At 35.8% G+C, this 16,157-nt stretch overlaps 1 protein-coding gene across 2 annotated transcripts in view; it reads left to right on the forward strand.

The window, feature by feature from the left end:
* Positions 1-16,157, forward strand: part of SPATA16 (spermatogenesis associated 16) — a 243,489-nt gene that overhangs the window by 170,538 nt on the left and 56,794 nt on the right. For both annotated transcript variants that reach the window (XM_019463196.2, XM_019463195.2), the window contains exon 6: positions 9,999-10,146. In XM_019463196.2, the coding sequence (XP_019318741.2) occupies positions 9,999-10,146 (148 nt within the window). The remainder of the gene's footprint in view (positions 1-9,998; positions 10,147-16,157) is intronic.

Below are 16,157 nucleotides of genomic sequence, written 5' to 3' on the forward strand. Positions count from 1 at the left end.
ATAGACTATAGCACTATAAATACATTTTTCTACACAGACAGTACCTTTTACTAGATCCTAGATAGACCATCATCTCTCCTTGGTCTGTGTACCACCAGGGCCATGGAGCTACTAGCTTCCAAGGTGAATAGCTTCCTCATTGGAAGGCTCTATCAGAACATTTTTCCCCCTGCTAAGGATTCCTCTTATGCCCTGTGAAGCTTTATGGAAGCTATAAACTTCATTTGTGAGTCTGCACACCATAAATGGCTCAGAGCAAGAGGCTCAGACTGAGCTAGAACTGCTGAGTCCCAGCTCAGTCCCAAGGTAGCCATGTGAAGTACTGCATATTGTATAATATAAAGACTGGGTTTTCCTAATCTTTAAAATGGGATAATAATATCTGTTTTCCAGTGTTGCCTTAGCAAGTAAAGAGAATAATTTATCTATAGCACTTAGCCATTGCCCAAGAGCACTCATTTAATTGGTTAAGGAGTTTTACAGATTTGTCAATGAATTAAATGAAGTCTACCTACGCAGAGTACAATAGCAGGTTGCTCTCTGATGACAGGAAGTTAGTCCCTGAAACTTAACGTCTTCTCTCCAAATTAAGCATACTTGGATTCTTTCAATTTCTCCAGTATACAGCATTTCAAGGGCATCCTACACTTTTCCACTCAAAGTCATCTTGCGTACTAGTGGACAAAACAAAAGAAGTACAAGTCTGGGAACCAGGTCACCAGGTTCTCGTCCCAACTCTGCCATCAGTCAGCTCTGTGCACCAGCAAGTCATACCCCAATCTAAAACCACCAGTCAAAGAAATGCAATCAGAAAACAATATACAGTTAAGAATAGGAATATCTATCTTCATATAATTAAACTAAGTATAGAGAAGAAATGCACAATGACAAAAAAGGGTCCCAAACTGTGTTGACATTTACCACCAAACACAGAGGCTAAAGCCCATTAGTAATACCCATTTGTGCTTATGAAATAATTACAGGTAATGTAGCTATTTATTCCTGTGATACCTTTTGGTGATTCATTTTAAATCATCAGGAATAAAAGCTCTGTGGCATCCTAAAGAGTCTGGAGGCTGCTGAAACCCACACTTAAAACTCTTGAGTTTCTATCAGCTGATTTTTCTTTAGTGTGCAAGCAGAAAATGATTCAGGGTCTTTATAATGAATGTACTTTAAATTCTATTTATAAATTATATGTACTTTACCATTAAATAAGCTAGACGAACTCAAGCACATTATTATTTAAGTTCCCCTATCAAGAAGGCTTTCATTTAATTTTTGTAAATATTTCTCTTTGAGACAGGCATTCTAGTTGATAGCATTCCTTAAATCTAATGAGGGGCTGATGGGCAAAACAGTCTTATTGTGGCCAGGAGATATGAAGGATGACTATTCTGTTTTCTGTTAGGGTTATTGTTTTGAAGAGGATCTTGACCTGGTTTAGGTTTGATGTGGTCTGTTTGTTTCTCTGTTAGAGTTAGAGTCAAGTTCTTGATGTCTTTGAAGACAGGAATAAGATAGTCATGGGAAAAGAAAGTAAAACTTGATCTTGTAATTCTACAAATTTGCTGTCTAACTAGAAGGATGAAAAATCACTTAGCATAAGAGAAAGCATTGGTTTAGGAGACTTGCTTTCTTGTCCTGCTTTCTTCTCTAATTTTGTTACCTGAGTTAAGTCACCAGAACTCAGCAAGATTCAGTTACCTTGGTTATGAAGTTGAGTGATTTTAAAATAATATCTTAGTTTCTTTTCATCTCTTTAGTTCTATGCTAAAGGGACATGGAAATACAATTTTGCTATCAAATATGATTAAAAGTTAATACAGAGTAAATTTTAGTCGTTCAATGTTGAAGTTATTCAGCTAACGGAAGCATCATATATAATCAAAACCTTAACTCTAACCCTAACCAGACTGGGTGGTGGACAACAGTGTACACATACACACACACACACACACACACACACACACACACACACACACTAAATGGATATATATATATATATATACACATATATATACTTACATATGTTCTAAAATTCTATAGAACTCACATACACTGCAAAACTAAAGTAAATTAAATGTTTAGAATTTAAAATGATATTTATTATGGCTATTTTTAAATAGGATGTATTGCAAAGTAAAGAATTCACAACAGCTATATAAAAATTTGTTCAGGGGCACCTGGGTGGCTCAGTCGGTTAAGCGTTTGACTTTGGCTCAGGTCAAGATCTCTCAGTTCGTGAGTTTTTTCCCTGCGTTGGGCTCTGTATTGACAGCTCAGAGCCTGGAACCTATTCAGATTCTGTGTCTCCCTCTCTCTCTGCCCTACCCCTGCTCACACTCTGTCTTTCTCTGTCTCTCTCAAAAATAAATAACATTAAAAAAATTCATTATATGCTCACCTCAGTACAAGTAACCTGTTCATACAATCTTTGGTCAGATACTGCAAATAAAAATTTAAATTTCTTGATTTAAATTGCATGAAGACATGACTTTCACATCACTGGATTGATAAATGTAATGGCAAAGCTGCCAAATATTCCCTTATATTAGAAAATACAGAACTTTCAGTGAAGGTTGTTCAATAAAAGAACTCTCATAAATGCAAGGTAATATTTCAGTAAATGAAATGTTACCTTAAATGTTGATCATCAAGGCAGGGGCAAACAATCAATTATTACATATTTTATTCTGACATACCATTATATTAATAAAATCATCATTAAAATGTCAATCTTGGCTATTACATAAGTGATACAGTGAATAGGTTTATAGGGAAATCTCAAGGAAAGATGTTTTGCTCTTTAGGAAAATTTGTTCTTTAAGTTAATCTTAAATTTCAAGAAAATTGGACTCTTTCAAATTGAACCCATATATATTCAAAAGGATTAAATTTGAAAATTATTGCTCACAAAATTTTATTTTTCCATTTTCTAGAAAATTCCAGTCATCATTCAAAATTACATCATTATTAATGTAATAGCAAAGAATCATATTAGCCACTAAAATCTAAAGATTCCTGTCTCAATCATTTATAGCTTGAAAGTAGAGCACTGCTTCCTTTGAGTCTAATGTGAACTCTGAGAATAATACAATCATAATATTCATTCACTAGTAATACTAAGATAGACTTTATGAGAATTAAAAGAAATAGGATATAAAAAAGCATCTATCACACTGCTAAATGAAAAGTTATTTTATCTCTTTAAACACCATGTTTTTTGTTTACTTTTAAAACAATACGTAAAGCTTAGAAGGAAAAAATGGATTATGAAAGAGATTCAAATTTTTGTTTATTATTGTTTGTGAATTAGGGTAGACTAACTGCTAAAACAAACAACTCCAATATTTCAGTAACCTAAAACAATAAAAGTCAATTTCTCACTCACTGTTGCAGTTCCTGGGTGTTTCTGATTGGTTCTCCCAAAATCAGCAATAATGAGAACCCATAGTTCTTCCACTATATACCTCCATCTTCCTCCATGTCCTGGCAGTCTTCCCTCTTCAGGAAGCTGACAGAGAAAGAAAATGGAGGATCACACTAGGCAGAGTTTTATGGGCAATGCCAAGAAAAAGTATCCTTCCCACTTACATTCCATTTATCCGCACAGAGCCACATGGCTATGCTTAACTGCAAGGGGGCCTGAAAAATGCCTAACCACATGCCCAGGACACTTATACATGTATATGTTCTAAAACTCTGTAGCACTCACATATACCACAAAACGAAAGTAAATGATTTAGAATTTAAACCGGTGTTTAATATGACTGTTTTTAAACAAGAGAGTCCCAGGAGGTAAAACCATAATTTTTGAAGAGAAAGTGAAATATAATATTTGAGACCCTAATTCTAAATTCTATAGAATTAAAAAGCTGTTCATCCTGAGAAAAGTCACTTAAGCCTCTTCAAGTCACTTAATTCATCTCCAATTCAGTGAATTGGGCTGGAAAATTCCCAAGGTTCCTTCCAGATCTAATCTTGTAAGTAAAGCAATTTACTGCAATTATGGCCAACTCTGATATTGGAAGCACTAAAGGAATAATTTGATAATAATCTATAATAATTTGATCACATTTTCTAATTAGAACTGACAAGATTTCTACTACTGAATCACTATCACTGGACACATAGTTGAAAGGTTGCAATTTGTTGAAATCCTCCAGCAAAAATATGGGAAAAATTTCATAATCTCATCATCCTGAAAATGTTTATAGTTTCTGCCAGATTTATCCTAGGCACCCTGAGTGCTCTTAAAAATTTACCAGGAAGAAGCAACTCTCTTGGATTTAGAAGAGGAAGTGAATTGTGTTTCTTTTTTTGCTAGTCTTCTTTTCCCTCTACTTTGATGGCTTTTCCTTTACTGTTGACAGAGTATCTCTCTTTCCCCGTCTCCCCCATCGTCTCCCTTGTTGTAAAATTATCCTGGGCAAATTGATTTCTGAGGTAGCAAATGGATTTTTTTGCTTAGCTAAAGAACAAGGAGAAATTATTATAAGTTACTGTTTGTAGAGGAAATGAGCTGCCCACATACACTCTTGGTTTATATAACTATAAGCTTTAAAACTTGACAAATGTGAGGATAACAATAGAGAGTTATTAGAAGCCCCAAATGTAAACACCTAATTTCAAAGCCTTTTTGTGTGTGTAGCAACAGAGAAAGCATAATTAACAGCAATGCACACTTAACAACAGAACATGTGTACTGACTGTTTTCCCCATTCTTTGTACACGTGCAACATCTATTGACACCAGAGAAACTCACACATTGGGAAAGAATAACTCAACTGCAGAAAATTTTTGTCAAACTAAAAAGTATCATTTAAAATATATCTTTTAGTATAGGTTACTTTTTAAAGTTTTTATTTAAATTCCAGTTAATATTGCAGTGTAATAGTTTCAAGCATAAAATATAGTGATCAACGATTCCATGCATCACCAGGTGCTCACCACAACAAGTGCACTCCTTAATCCCCATCACCTGTTTAACCCACCCCCCCTGTCCACCTCCCTTCTGGTAACCGTCAATTTGTTCTCTATAGTTAAGTCTGATTCTTGGTTTGCCTGTTTCTTTCTCTTTTTTTTTCCCCTTTGCTCCTTTGTTTCTTAAAATCCATATATGAGTGAAATGTCTTTCTCTGACTGACTTATTTCACTTAGCATTATACTCTCTAGGTCCACGCACGTTGCTGCAAATGGCAAGATTTCATTCTTTTTTATGGTTGAATAATATTCCATATATATACATGAATAATATTGGAGTAATATTAATACATATATATGCATATATATATTCATATATACATATGCTACCTCTTTTCTATCCATTCATCAATAAATGAACATTGGGTTGTTTCCATAATTTGGTTGTTATAGATAATGCTACTATAAACATAAGGGTGCACTTATCCCTTTGATTCAGTATTTTTGTATTCTTTGTGTAAATACCTAGTAGTGCGATTACTGGATCATAGGGTAGTTCTACTGTTTTCTACAGTGGCTGTACAAGTTTGCATTCCCACCAACAGTGCAAGAGGGTTCCCCTTTCCCCACATCCTCACCACTACCTGTTGCTTCTTGTTGATTTTAGCCATTCTGACAAGTGTGAGGTGATATCTCATGGTACTTTTGATTTGCATTTCCCTGATGATGAGTGATGTTGAGCATCTTTTCATGTGTCTCTTGGCCATTTGTATGTCTTCTTTGGAAAATTGTCATGTCTTCTGTCCATTTTTTAATTGGACCCTTTGTTTTTTGGGTATTGAGTTTTATAAGTTCTTTTATATATTTTGAATACTAACCCTTTATCAGATGTGTCGTTTGCAAATAACTTCTCTCATTCCATACATTGCCTTTCAGTTATGTTGATTGTTTCCCTCACTGTGCTGAGGCTTTGTATTTTGATGTAGTCCCAATAGTTTATTTTTGCTTTTGTTTCCCTTGCCTCAAAAAAGTTGCTACAGCCAATGTCAGAGAGATTCCTGCCTGTGCTCTCTTGAAGGATTTTTATGATTTCAGGTGTCACATTTAGATCTTGAATCTCTGTTGAGCTTATTTTTTGTGTATGGTGAAAGAGAATGGTTCAGTTTCACTCTTTTGCATGTTACTGTTCAGTTTTCCCAGCACCATTTGTTGAAGAGATAGTCTTTCCTATTGGATATTCTTTCCTGCTTTGTTGAAGATTAATTGACCCTATAATTGTGAGTTTATTTCTGGCTTTTCTATTCCATTGATGTATGTGTTTATTTTTGTGTTTATTTTTGTACCATACTGTTTTAACTACTACAACTTTGTAATATAAATTGAAATCTGGAATTGAGATGCCTCCAGCTTTGCTTTGCTTTGCTTTTCAAGACTGCTTTGACTATTCAGGGTGTTTTGTGGTTCCATACAAATTTTAGTATTGTTTGATCTAGTTCTGTGAAGAATGCTGTTGATATTTTGATAGGGATTGCTTTGGGTAGTATAGACATTTCAACAATATTTGTTTTCCCGATCCATGAGCATGGAATGTTTTCCTTTGTGTGTGTGTCATCTCTAATTTCTCTCATCAGTGTTTATAATTTTCAGAGTACAGGTCTTTTACCTCTTTAGTTAGGTTTATTCCTCCATATCTTCTTATTTTTGGTGCAATTGTAATGGGCTTGATTTCTTAAATTCTCTTTCTGCTGTTTCATTATTGGTGTATAGAAATGCAACAGATTTCTTGGTGCATCTTACTTTTTACAAGCTGCAATTCCTCACCTTGTCTCTTCCTCTATTTATTTTCAAAATCAAGGAAAATCTTTGATGATTAGAAATAGTTTACAATCTATATTTTAGTACCTATGATTATTACACAATATTCCAGTGTTTAAAAATCCTTAAGCATAATCTTTCATTTGCTGATATTAGACTCTTCATGAAAGGCAAGCCCAACCCTAAATTACTAAATCATTATCATCACAAAATGAAAACCTGATATTTTGGTGTCTAACTCAAACAGTCAAAAATTCCTTCTATTTTAGTAATGCTAAATTTTTTTCTAGATTATTTCACTGAGTCATTCAATAATGCACCAGAAATATTATATATAAATGTTATATATAAACACATATACACACATATAATAGTGTGTGTGTGTATATATATATATATATATACATATATATATATATATTAGACTCTATGTAATATACCAATACAATAATATAATACTCTATATAATATATACTGTATTCCTTTACAAGAACAATGTGAGACAGATTCAAAGCCCCAAGATTCTCTGTCTCTGGAAGAACAAAAAATATTAATACATAAAGGCACAAAAAGGATGTGTCAGGATCTGGTGAAAGGGTAATTTGTGTTCTCATTTCTACTCTATCTTACAGTATTTTTTCTTGGGGTTATAATAATGTGTTTTGAGAAAATATCTCTATGGAAACTTCAATTATTATTCTCACATACACACTTTGCTCACTCACCCACCTCCTTACGCATCTTCAAGATGGAGGGCAGAAACCACAAAAAGACCCCATATCTACTGACTGTGATTAGTGAGAGAGGGAGGCTGTGCCCCAGCACATACCCTCCTGAGTGGAGAGCCCTGTGAAACCCTAAATGCAATTCGCTGAGCAGCAAGCCAAGAGTACAGTGCCTTAAATGAACAGATCAAGCTGCCACACAAAACCCACACTTCTGCCACTTGCAAAAAAGCTGGTATAGGCTCTTGGGCACGAGTCTTACTGTCCCTGCTGTGAGATGGCTTAGCAAAGTTACCTTGCCAGCAGTCACTTAAGCTGCCAGTAGTTGGAAAAGAAATGGGATGAAGAGAGTGTTTTCTTCTATCTTGGCCTTACTGAGATACTGTTAATGTCTCTCTGGAAGCAAACTAGAGAATTAAATACCTTTGTTAATTTTTTTGAGCCAGAATTTAAAGCAAAATACCCTTCACCAAGATATTTAGAGAAAAGCTATTTGGGAGTTAGGAACTATTATGGGATCAATTGTGTCCCCCCAAAATTCATATTCTGGAGTCCTAACCCGGTGCTGCAGATTGTCATTGTATTGGAAATAGGTATTTAAAGTGTTAATTAAAATCAAATGAGGTCTTTAGGTGGGTCTTAATCCAATGTGACTGATGTCCTTATAAGAAAATGAGATTAGGATACAGACATACACAGAGGGGGAAAAAAAAAAAAAAACCCATGTAGAGACACAAGAAGCTACATAGCCATCTACAAGTCAAGGAGAGAGGCCTGAGAAGAAAGCAGTCTTGCAGACACCTTGATCTCAGACTTCTAGCCTCTGGAGCCATGAATTTCCATCATTTAAGGCACCCAGTCTGTGATACTTCATTATGGCAACTCTGGCAAGCTAATATGGGAATAGTTTACAAAAGGTAAAAAAGTCAGATCATGACCTTAAAGTCAGGTCTAAAACAGCTTCCCTCTTCAGCATATCCTCCCACACTCATCTAGGTATGATTACTTACATTTTTGGTCTGGACAGGCCATCCCCTGATTGGTTCCAGCTGTGAACCGAACCTGGTACCTAAACACCATATTTGAGTTCTCAATCCACATCTCTGAATTCCAGACCTGCTGGCTGCATTACCCTTGTTAGCCTTCCAAAGTTGGCATCCAGGACTCAGCACCCAGATCCTGCTGTACACTCATAATCCATTGCTACCTCCGCTGAGGGCTAGCTCTGGGTTTGGAATCACAGTTGTATTCTTTGTTCCCCTGACAGTTTCTCAAACCTGGGAAGGGCAATATAGTGGGCAATGTAAGCTCTTTCATTCAGCCATTCAGAAATTTGCCCCACAACAAATTTAAAATGTAAATTGTAAAGTTTACATCGTTGTCTGAGCCCCTCAGAGAAAGGAGGACCCTTTACATCCAGAAAATTTTTACAAAGCTGCTCTGTTGCACACAGTATAGATGATCATAGAGGCTACTGGAAGTCACTTGAGAAATGGAATAGGCGGTGAACAATTAGGTTTCTCAGTTTAAAATCAATTCCTTATTGCTCTTAATACCAATCAGAAACTTGTTTACAAAGTGCTATGACGGTAATCATATAAATTGCTGTTTGTTAAATCTTTTTTTCTTTGTTGGACAGTTCAAATCTATTCTTTTTCCTTAAGATTGTTGGCACTCTTAGTTGTCAATGAAAAAAACTTATTCCTATAAATAAATACGGGTTTTTGTAATATGCTTTTATGCTATTTTCAGAAAAATGAGATAACTATAGACATTTCCACTTTTTATTCAATGTTCAACCCTCATTAGAAGGAAAAGCTGTAGGAAAGGAATAAATTCCTTTTAAAAATTCACATAACTTTCCTTTTGGTCTGTTTCAAATAGTAATGGACCTAGTTAAAACAGGAAGCTCAGGGTGATGGCTGGCTTTATCAAGAATGGTACATGAGCAAAGAAAATTTAAAGAACTTCTTAAATAGCCAAATCCATCTCAAGTGGCTCTTGTGATCTGGAGGGAAGGGAAGCTTTGGTGGGAAAAAGTTGAGAAAGGTTTCTCTTACTCCAAAAGGCTTTCCTAGGTATTGGAAGAAGGGGGAAAAAATGTACTTTGTTGTGTTATTTATAGAAAATACTTATAACTAGATATTTCAATTCGTTTTTTAAAGTACAAATTGCTCATCAATGTCTGTTCAAGAGTAGAATAATTATATTAGACTTAAGAATTTTATTTTTAAAATCAAGTAAAAAATGACACCTTGGAAAATAGAATTTTTATTTTTATCTTAAAGCAAGCTCAGTGTAGGGGTGCCTGTTTACAAACTTTCTTCATTTAATTGGTTTTCTTAATATGAAATAGTATTTCCAGAACTAATTAAAATTTTATTCTAATGAATATTCAAGACCAAAATATGTTATCTTTGCAGTACAGTATATAGATTTTTAAATCATCCATAAAGGTAATTATATTTTTTTACATTCTTAAAAAGTCATATATTGTTATTGATGCCAAATGGGTTGTTTGCTTTCTCTCAGGCCATGATTGAAGAAGCCATCACCAGAGCAGAATCTTTCTCAGTTATGTATACACCATTTGCAACAAAAATCAGAGCTGATAAAATAGAAAAAGTAAGAGAGGTTTTCACAAAAACTCATCCTGCATATGTGGAATACATCTACACAGGTAATAATCAAGTTGTCAGCTGCTAGTTTATTTCCATTAATAAAATGGGTCATTTCTGCTTTGTTTGTTTATTGTTTCAGTTTTAGGAGTACATTGCTATTGGTGGTGGGTTTGGGGTTTTTTTCATTTTATTGTATTATTTTTTTTTTCATCATGGTAAGTGTACTTTTTAATCCCCATCACCACCCCATTCTCCCACTCACCTCCCCTCCAGTAGCCAGCAGTTTGTTCTCTATAGTTAAGAGTCTGTTCTCGGTTTGCCTCTCTCTTTTTTTCCCCTTTGCTCATTTGTCTTGTTTCTTCTATTTCACATATGAGTGAAATCATATGGTATTTATCTTTCTCTGACTGACTTATTTCGCTTAGCATAATACTGTTTAGCTCCATCCATGTTGTTGCAAATGACAATGTGAGTGTTGCAATGTAAGTGTCATTGCAAGTGACAAGTAAGATTTCACTCTTTTTATGGCTAAGTAATATTCCATTGTATTCTGTATCCATTCATCAATCAGCGAACCCTTGGGCTGTTTCCATAATTTGGCTATTGTAGAAAATGCTGCTATAAACATCAGGGTGCATGTATCCCTTTTTATTTTGGGGATAAATACCCAGTAGTGCTATTGTTGGGTTGTAGAGTACTTATATTTTTAATTTTCTGAAGAAACTCCATACTGTTTTCCAGAGTGGCTGCAGCAGTTTGCATTCCCACCAACAGTGCAAGAGGGCTCTCCTTTCTCCACATCCTTGCCAATGCTTGTTGTTTCTTCTATTTTTTTATTTTAACCATTCTGAGAGGTTTGAGGTGATACTTCATTGTAGTTCTGATTTGCATTTCCCCCTGGTGATAAGTGATGTTGAGCATCTTTTCATGTGTCTCTTGGGCATTTTTTGTCTTCTTTGGAGAAATATCTGTCCATGTCTTCTGTTCATTTTTTATCGGAATATTTGTTTTCTGGGTATTGAGTTGTGTCAGTTCTTTATATATTTTGGACACTAACTTTTTACCATATACGTCATTTGCAAACATCTTCTCCCATTCAGTAGGTTGCCATTCAGTTTTGTAATTGTTTCCTTTACTGTACAGAAAATTTTATTTTTACATAGTTCCAGTAGTTTATTTTTACTTTTATTTCCCTTGCTTCAGGAGACCTATCTAGAAAAAAGCTGCTATAGCCGATGTCAGAGAGATTCCAGCCTATGCTCTCTTGAAGGATTTTTGTGGTTTCAGGTCTCACATTTAGGTCTTTAATCCCTTTTGAGTTTAATTTTGTGTATGGTAAAATAAAGTGATCCAGTGTCATTCCTTTTGCATATGGCTGTCCAGTTTTCCCAACACCATTTGTTGAAGAGACTGTCTTTTTCTCATTGTATATTGATTTCTCCTTTGTCAAAAATTAACCGACCATATAATTATGGGTTTATTTCTGGATTTTCTATTCCATTCTATTGATCTATGTGTCTGTTTCTATGCCAGTACCCTGCTGTATTAATTACTACCGCTTTGTAATACAACTTGAAATCTGGAATTGTGATACTTCCAGTTTTGTGTTTCTTTTTCAAGATTGCTTCAGCTGTTTGGCGTCTTTTATGGTTCCATAAAACTTTTAGGATTGTTTAGGAGGACATTGTTTTAATCTGATGAGTTGAAATGGGAAGTTATTTTAAGGTCTTAAGTAGAACTAATCCTATGGGTCTAGCACAATATTCCTTGTACCATGATGATTCTATGCGTGAAAAGGAGACACCCTAAGATTTTTTTAAATGAAAAAATAACATGTGATAAAATGCCACCTTTCCCCATACTCTTCATTAGTAAACTGGATGACTATAGTATTTTCCTAAAGATGGATTTTTTTCCAGTGCTATTTCTACTCTCCTTCCATCTCTGTCACACTTCAAACCTCCCTCTTTCCTTATGTTCTTGGATCACTGATATCCCAATGAGATCTGGATGGTCAAAGTGTACGTAGAGCACACAACATTAGTGTTATCCTTTTTTCCTCATTTTGTCTTTGGAAGCCACTTGCTTTTATTAATTCATTCAAAATACTTTTTAGTATCTATTATGTGCTAGCTATTATTCTGAATTAAGACAAAGATTTTCTTGTACAAAATTAAGAGTCACTCAACAACTACCATGTTGAGCGAAATCTCTAAATGCACATACCTAATATCTCATCTTCGTATTAAGGGCCTTTCAGTTCCTTTTTTCATGGCTTTGGGGCCAAGTCACTGACTTATATGATTAGTAATGCACTCTGTTAGTGATCACTTTTAAGATGTCAGGCATTCTACGTTTTTTATCTCTTGTTATTCCCAAATCTTATGGAGTAAGATGATTCTTACTTAGAAATAAGAGAACAACAACCAGATAAAACAAATAGCTTTTCCAAAGATGCACAGCAAATCACTGGTGGCAGGCCTTTGATTTGAACCCATGTCCTTGCCATTGAGCTATACCATTGCCATCTGATAGGAGCAGAGGTGTGATAGAAGCATTAAATTTAGGTTCCATATAGTCCTTGTTTTCTCCACAGTGCCTCAAACTCTTTGGAGGAAAGATATTAAGTAAATCTAACTAGTGATGATTGAATAGTGAATCTCTAAAGAACAATGAGAATTTGAGGGCAAGGAAAAGGAAGAGAAGAAAATACAGTGCATGCTATAATGACCATCGATGCTGATTTACTTAGTGTGAGCATTTTCTAAGGAAGTAAATAAAAATGTTTCAGAACCCACATTTTCTGCTAATTGTTATAAATCATTTATTATTTTGTTATGGATACGTTAAGAGTTTTGGGAGGAGTGGCTTTAATAGCACACAAGAGTCATGTCAATCTAGTGTCATGGAAAATGAATCGGATTCAGCTATTTCCATTTCTATTCTTGGATCTATTGGTAATGAAGAGAAATTCATTGAAGATCACCTGTATGACAACTGCTCTACTGGTAGAATGAATTTAGTTATATTTAACCTACTTCACAGAGAAGTCATGAAGATTAATAAACACTTAGGAAGCACTGTTGTCACTGAGAACTTAAAAACAATAATACCATTAATAATCCAGATTCATGTCTCATATAACTCCATCAACCTGTTATCAAGATGAATTGTGATCTATTGGCAAGAGATTCATACTAAAGGATCTTATACTTTGGAAAAGATGGTAATTATAAGTTACTAATGATTGTTTCTATTATTTTATAATTACTAATTGCTGGGGTATGACAGTGCTATATAAGAAACTAGAGAGGAAAGACAGCTTCTGGAGGTAGAGAAGGCAGTCTAGAATTTTAAATTTCATTGGGATTGGGTAGGTTCTTTGCTCTGTAGAACCTGTACCTTGGGCGAACAAGGAAGGGTATTGCACTGATGACATTACTTGTCTCTGTTACAAATCAGTAAAGGATCTTCCCCCAAAGTCATTGCTGGAATGACAGTGAAACCATCGTTATTAACTGTATATGCACAGCCTTAGTGGTCTGGCTTCTAAGGTGAATGAGGACACAAAGCATAGGAATAGGAAAGGTCAAATGTTATCTTTAGTATCTTACAGGTGGTACTAAGTGATTAGGGCAGGCATCCGTAGCCAAAGGTAGTAGCTAGAAAGAGAGTCACACTAAGAGAGTAGCTATTTTGTTTTATTGGCACTTCTCCAAAACCAGGATTTTCCTTTTATCTGCCTTGTAGATGGAATGTAAGAAACTTTTATTCTGCCAAAAATGTATTCAGTTATTTATTTCAACAAATAGCCATACAGCAGTATGACTGGACAATCATAAAGCAGATGTGTGCAGACATGAGGCTTTTTTTTTCCCTACACATATTCATTGTTTGTCTGTCCAGAGCCAATAATATACTCTATCCCATTGCAAAGGAGTCAGTCTCATTCAATCATTTCTAAAATTTAGTCTTTCTTCAGTAACTATTAAATCAAATTCACCAGCTTCCTTCCCCTTCCCATGGGATTTTCTTCTCCCCCTGGTCTGGTTTCAACTTTCACATAGCTCAGACATATCCAATATCCAAAGAGGTCAGTAGGCATGTGAGGAAAGTTTCTTTTTTCAAAGTTTGGTGCAGGTTGGTACAGTTGCTGATTACATGGCTAATTCAACTTCAGATAATCTCTGTTGGTTTGAGCAGGACCAGATGGGTTCATTTATGTAACACATTAGGTGATCAAAGGATACGTATATGAGGTCCCCATGCTGCCTTTTGGTATAGATGCTTCTTTATATGTACACCAACCACCCTCACCACATAACTTGGCCCAACCTACAGCCATTCTCTGAGATTCCCTTTCCCTGCCAGAATGCTGGCTTGTAAACCAAGTCACCTTCTGGGTCTTACTCAAGAAATCCCCTTTACTCCACTAAAGACTGAAAGTAATTTTAACCCTCTCTCCAACTTGCTATGCTATTTTTCTATTTCTCTTCTCCCTTTATGCTCCAGAATCCCAAGATCCTCAGGATCAACAATAGAGATGGGTGGTTTGTCATCTATTCACTTAGTCATCAGACATTTATTGGACACATATATTCCAGACACTATTCTAGGAAGTGCTAGAATATACCTGTTTCTAAGAAGGGATCTGATTTTAGTAATTTGTAATTCAGGGCGAATATTGGACTGTATTTTTCCACTCTTTTATAGAATGTTTTCAACTAAAACCTAAGCTCTAATGGTAGAATGGAAGGCTGACTCTAATTAAAATCATGATGGAGGAGAAAACAGACAAGGGAGCAGTTTGGAAAGTGCACTGAAAATGGGAAGACTAGCTAGTTGTTTACCAAACTATTTTCTCCCCATATATGCAACTAGAATACATTTCCAACCTCCCTTACAATTAGGTGAGGCTTGTGACTGAATAATGACCAATAGAATGTGGGCAGAAAAGATGTGGGCCACTTCTAGGCCTGGCCTATAAAACCCTACATACAGAACTCTCTTTCCCTGGCTACTGACTGAGTGGATAGGACCATGGAACTGAAGAAGCCACAGACAAAAGAAGCTTGGATTCCCTGAATTACCTTGTGGAAGGTCATCCACTGAATACCCACATGAGCAAAAACCAAAATTCTATTGCTTTAGATCACAGATTTGGAGGCTTTTGTGTTGGGTGTTTTTTTTTTTTATTTTTTATTTTTTAACGTTTATTTATTTTTGAGACAGGGAGAGACAGAGCATGAACGGGGGAGGGTCAGAGAGAGGGAGACACAGAATCCGAAACAGGCTCCAGGCTCTGAGCTGTCAGCACAGAGCCCAATGTGGGGCTCGAACTCACGGACCGCGAGATCATGACCTCAGCTGAAGTCGGCCGCTTAACCGACTGAGCCACCCAGGCACCCCTGTGTTGGGTGTTTTTGTTGTTGTTACATTAGGAAGCTTTACTCTAATACAGTGCCTTACATCATAACAGGTAGTAGCTTCTTAGTCCATCTGTAATGCACACAATAAATTCATGTGAACTCAGTGACTGAATAAACACTCCCTCATTTGCAATCAACTCTACCCTCAGAAACGCTCAGAGATTGTACACATTGTTTCCTATCTCACACTCACTCATCCTTCCCTGGACAACTACAGGTGAATGCTGTCATACACACATGTTGGTACCCACCCACAGAAAGATCACATTTCAGGAGACTCACTGGGCCCTATGGAAGATAGAACACAATTATATAGTTTTCATTGCAGCAAGAGAAATTTAGGTTATAAGTAAGAATTTCTAAATTACAGAGGTCAACTAAATAAACAATCAACAGATGAAGGTCATAAAATCTATACCTTGAAGATCTTGGATGAGGAGTTTACCTATCAAAGTTTTGCTGGATAAATAGTTATTGTCATTAAAACTTGGAGACTAACACATTTAACTCTCCCAGCAGGGGCTGGCAGACAAACCCCCAGTTCAGAAACTCTGCCCAACTCCAGGTCACCTTCATCAAACCTGATAGTATTGAGTTCATTACTCCTTGGTCACGTGACAGTGCAATGAGCCCAGCAATAG

Source organism: Panthera pardus, unplaced genomic scaffold (genome assembly GCF_024362965.1).
Source record: "Panthera pardus isolate Hobbes unplaced genomic scaffold, ASM2436296v1 HiC_scaffold_16, whole genome shotgun sequence".
Taxonomy (NCBI): Eukaryota; Metazoa; Chordata; class Mammalia; order Carnivora; family Felidae; genus Panthera; species Panthera pardus.